The following is a 5,383-nucleotide window of genomic DNA, read 5'->3' as shown; positions in this document are numbered from 1 at the left end:
TTAGGCCCCTGGGGGTCTCTTTATTCGTGCCCAGGCCTGGACCCCTGCAGAGAAACCTCCACGCCAAGAGGGCAGAAGACAGTTCCAACAGGACACTCCACACCACTTGTATGAGCTCCTGCCCTAAAAAAAAAAGCCATCACGAGCTCATATAGCTCCACCCGAGGTTTCCCTCCCGTGAACAGTAGGAGGGGTCCCGCCATACTGCAAGGGCTGCCCCAGAAGTCCTCAAAGAAAGGGAGCGAGGAGGGCCCTCCGTCGCCCTCTGCAGCTCCAGAGAAAAAGCCAGCCTAACAATGATGCAGAGACAACAAGAGGGCAGAAACGGCCCTGGAGGGACTGCTCCCCCACATCTGACAGTCCCAGGCCCCCAAAACGCAGGTTTCCTCTGCTGCCGCACAGGCGAGGGGAGCCTCTGAGGCTGCCCTCACCCCCTCAGCTGGGTTTCCGGGTCACCGCCGAAGACCTAGACTCAGAGAAGGAAGCAGCGCTCCGGCGCATCAACAGTGCGCTGCGGGGTGAGACCTAGGCCGTCGGGGGCCTGGGCGCCAGGCAGCCTTCCTGTCCCTTCCCGCTGCCTGCCGCAGGGTCTGCTTCTCCGCAGAAAATGTTTCCTAGTTATTTCTATTTTAATACGATCACGGTACATTAAAATGTGTTAGTGCTTGCCTGTGAACACTAAGGTCACTTGATTTGTAATTTTCTATATTGTTGTATATTTTTGTGACTAAAGGCATTACTTGGGGGAATTAAAAGAATATCTTGAAGCGATTTTGGCTTTCGATCTGCCAAGCAGCACCTGCCACCTGTCATCACCCCCGCATTCCCTCTGCTGCCAGCTTTCCCCAGGATGCCTTTGGTGGCTAATGGTGGCTGTGGCCCCAGTGCCCCTGGGGCTTGCAACCTCACTGTCCAAGTCAGGTCACAAGGGAGGCCAGTGCAGGCCCCCCAGACTTAGACCTTTATCGTTACTCAGGGCCCCCTCAACTGGAGCACTCCAGGGGCCCTCAGCGGGAGTGCTGCATGTCCTGCACCCACATTCTTAGCAACCCCTGCGATGGAGACCATTGTGACTGCTCCAGCTGTTGGAGTTACTCAGGCTGGCAAGGGAGGCTGGACCCCAGGCTTTCCTCCTCAAGCTCCACCACCAGCTGCCCAGATGGCACCTAACATTCGCCCAGTGAACTCTGGGCCATGGCCACGTGGCACTTCCAGGGAGGGCAGCCTGGACACCAACCAGCACTACGCCTCGCAGGATGACTGCTCTAACCACCAGAGCGTGGACAGTAGCTTCCGATGTTGGCAGCGCCTCAAGCCACTGGCCCGGAGACACCTTCCCCAGAGTCCTGAAGCAGAAGCTCTTTCCTGCTTTCTCATCCCAGTGCTTCGATCCCTGGCCCCCGTGAAGCCCACCATGAAGCTGGAGGAGGGACCGTGCAGGGCCGTGCAGGAATGGCAGCGCAAAAGCAACGTTGACCAGAAGATCTACTACAAGATGGTGGAAAAGTTCATGGAATTTGAGGCCAAGGAGGAGATGCCGATTCAGAAGTTGCAGTGGATGCACTGTGCACAGGGCCTGCCTCCTCCATCCCACCGAAGCTGGATCCTCGGGGGCCCCCAGCCCCGAAAGTGGGCCTTCAGCCAGCCACCCAGGTTCCCACTGGAGTTGAAGGCAAAGCCTGTGCTCCCAGGATGTCCAGCCCCAGGGCCCAGCCCTCCGGCCCGAAGCCACACAGATCCCAGCGGCCCCTGGAGCCCAAGGCACCCGAGGAGATTCCCCCTGAGGCTGTGAGGGAATATATTGACATCATGGAGGTGCTGGTGGGGCCCGTCCACTCAGCCACAGGCGACTCAGATGCAGAATGGGGAGAGGACGGAAATGAGCTGAAGCAGGAAGAGGACGGCACCTACTCGGACCCGGGCTTCTTGAGCTACATTGACAAGCTGTGTTCCCAGGAGGACTTTGTCACCGAGGTGGAGGCAGTCATTCACCCTCGATTCCTTGCAGATTTGCTTTCCCCAGACCCACAGCTGGATCTCTTGGCCCCAGAGAAGGAGCTGGAGCAGGAGGAAGGGCTCACCCCCGAAGAACTGGTGCAGAAGCGACTCCTGGCCTTGAAAGAGGACGAGGGTGTGCGGGCAGCCCCGAGTCACAGTGCACCCGGAATGCGCTCAAGTCCTTCTGAGTCCGACGCCGGCCAAGGTGCCCAGAGGCACGACCAAGACCCCCATCTAGGGGTCAGTGTTGAAGCCTGCACACCAGAGATTGATTCTGAGGCTCTTCATAGGCTCAGCCAAACAGACACTGACCTGTGCAGGCCCAAAGTCTTTGTTCCCTCTCGAGGACATCAGGAGGTCTCTCCATTCAGGGCCGGACGGCCCTCCCCTCCCCAGGGTCAAAGGCGCACTGGCCCTCTAGGGACTCAGGGATGCATCTGTTCTCAGAGAGGCCTCTCGTGTTTGGGAGGCCCGAGGGCCCAGGGACGGGTCCAGTGAGGACGAGGAGGAGCTCTCCAGCCTGGCCATCCTCTCTGGCTCTCTGCAGAGCCTTATGCCTTTCTGGCTGTCCCAGAGACCTGTGCGTGCCTCAGGCCTGGCCTCCCCTGGAGGTTGGGGGGCCCAGAGTGCTCCCCAGGCCCCCTCCCCTAAGAGAAGAGGCCCCAGCCCAGCTCCACCAGCCGCTCTCAAGTCGAGGAAGTGGGCTCTGTGTGGACGCCCAGCCGCTGCTGAGAAGCTGCCCATCCCCGGGGCTGGCCTCGGCGTCTCTGGGAGGCCAGCCTTGGCTCTGGGGCTGGCTCGCCCCTCACAGCCCAGAAAGAGAAAGCGTGACCCGTTTGTCACAGAGAAGCGTGGGTGGAGGAAGAAGAAGCCCTGCAGCCAGTAGGGAACAGCTGGGCCGGCCCTCCAGGGCGAGGCCCCAAGACAGCCCCCAGGGGAGCCTAGGGTTCCCCCTCTTCCCAGTGCTGATCCTAGATGATATGGGGGGAAGGGAGGGAGGGCAGGACCACCAGGGTGGGGAGGGGCAGTGGGATTGTGGGGGGATAAGGAGGTGGGGGATGTGGGTGTGGCCAGGTGTGGGTGGGAGCAGGACCTTGGGAGTGATGTATGTAAATTGTGAATAAAGATAGTTTTGGTGGGAAAAAAAAAAAAACAGTTAAACACAGAGGTACAATATGGCCCAGGAACTCCACTCCCAGGTATTTGTCCAGGAGAAATAAAAAAGATATGTTCACACAAAAACTTGTACATGAGTGTTATATTGTCGTATCATTATTCATAATAGGCAAAAAGTGGAAACAACCCAACTATTCGCAAAACTGATGGATGGAAAAATAAAGTGTGTTATATCCATACAACAAATATTATTCAGCCATAAAAAGGGTGAAGGACAGATACATGCTACAACCTGGATGCACCTTGAACACATTTTGCTTACTGCAAAAGTCAGACATACAAGTCCGCACATTGTGTGCTTCTATTCCTATGAAATGTCCAGCATAAGAAAATCAATAGAGACAGAAAGACCCAGGGCTGGGGTGAAAGGGGAGGAGAGAATGAGAATGACTGATACTAGGTATGAGGTTTCTCTTGGGGATGATGAAAATGTACTGGAATTAGAGATGCTGATTGCAAAACCTGAGTATACTAAAAGCCGCCGAATCACACAGTTCAAAAAAATATGTGAATTGATGGAATATGAATTATATCTCAATAAAAAGCTAATATGACTTAACATTTTTATAGTCATTACTCTTGATCAGTTTCATGATGGAATTCCCACAGTGACTTCAATGGAGTGGCTTGTATGGGATGATATTTGAGGCTCAACCCTTTGGGACTAGATGTTCATTTTGAGCTGTTGAATGACGGTGAGGGCCAGCCAGTATATTTTCTTCACTGAGGATCAATCCCCATATGTATTCTTGGTTTGAATCCTTGTCTTTTTCTCTTCATATTCCTGAAACGAGTTCCTAGGAAATACATTCACAATAGCGAGAGGTGTTGACATCTTCCTGGCAAAAGTCTTAAGTAATTCACAGGTCAAACTTCAGATCTCCTTATTACTAGCTGCCCGGGGAGGCCCCTGAATCAAAGTAGGGCTTACTAAGATGGACCTTGCATTTTAGCGTGCACTTAAAATACCCAACAGGCTGATCACATGGGGAAAATAACTTTCTTTACATGAGACAAGTACAAAGTCAGCACAACACAGTGAGGGAGAGGATGGGCGCTGGTGCCTGATGGCCTGAAATCAAATCCTATTTGAAAGCCACGTGTACCTGGGAAGGTTAGTTACTTAGCCCTTCTGTTCCTCAGTTCCCTGGCCAGTGATATGGAAATATTAATAGGACCTGCTTATTTGTATTATGTTCTGAGGCTAAAAATTAGTAAATACAAAGCCTGAAGAAAAATGATGGGTACTGCATAAGTGCTACCTACAGCAATGTCCACGTATTAAATGCCTGGAAGGATAAGCAGGTTGTCTCCAGAAAGGGCACCTAGGAGGCTACAAACAGGAGGATAGAGCCTACTTTTTCACATTGATGACATGAGTAAGAAGTTTGAGAGCTCATGGAAAGAATATTATTTCTTGTGATGCACTGTGGGGTGGGAAGAGTAGGGGCTGTGACCCATATTTTATGGTTCAGGGCACTGAAATTTACAGAGATTGTGTAACTTGCCCAGAGCCACAACACGGATGAGTGATGGGTCTGAGGCAGGGGAGGGAGTTGATTCCCTGGGGATAGAGATTCCTGAACATATGGACATGAGATCATGCCCTGGATACACAAACCAAGAGCTCTCCTCACTTCCTTTCCCACATCCTCCTGCCCCAAGGATGCTTCAGGGAGACAGCTGGTACTCGGAAGAGGTGCCTGGCCCAAGAGAATGGCTCAAATCTGGACCCACCTCCTGGCTCTACGTTTCAATCCCTGACCCCAAATGCAATGCCTTTCCCCCAGATGAAGACCCCCTGATGGACCGGGGCATCCAAATATGTGTGCATCTCCCCTCCCTTCCCCCTCAGCACTTGATTCTAGCAGCTGATTGGCAGTGAGACTTCCTGGTGGTCCGGTGACCACCCTGAATGACCAGTAGTCTACTTGACTCCCTAACTGACTCAGAACCCAGGACGTTCCAAACCAACTGCCCACATGACAGTTGCACAGAGAATGAGCATCATCTTCAATGACCAAACCTGGATGACGAGCAGTTAATATTCATTAGCTGGGAACTGGGTCTACTGGGCTGGTGTTTTGGTGGCTTAACAGATGACGTTTACAGGCCCCCAGGGTCTCACTGACTAGAAACTGACCAGTCATCTGAGCAGCTTGGGCTAAGGCCTGGCTAAGAGCGGGCGGTGGCTGCACAGGCTCTGAGT

The 5,383-nt window shown here is 53.4% G+C and overlaps 1 protein-coding gene across 1 annotated transcript; it reads left to right on the top strand.

Moving 5' to 3' along the window:
- Nucleotides 1-296: 296 nt before the first annotated feature.
- Nucleotides 297-2,496, top strand: LOC308623297 (NUT family member 2G-like; the record flags this gene model as incomplete). Its single annotated transcript, XM_081245497.1, is given in 5 exon segments — nucleotides 297-377; nucleotides 440-518; nucleotides 977-1,016; nucleotides 1,216-1,586; nucleotides 1,589-2,496. Coding segments are annotated over 5 exon segments (1,479 nt in total).
- Between the last annotated feature and the right edge of the window lie 2,887 nt (nucleotides 2,497-5,383).

Source organism: Mesoplodon bidens (assembly GCF_964165515.1).
Source record: "Mesoplodon bidens genome assembly, chromosome: 1".
NCBI classification, from domain to species: domain Eukaryota; kingdom Metazoa; phylum Chordata; class Mammalia; order Artiodactyla; family Ziphiidae; genus Mesoplodon; species Mesoplodon bidens.
Note: the sequence above shows the minus strand (reverse complement) of the source record. Positions and strands in the feature narration are given on the sequence as shown.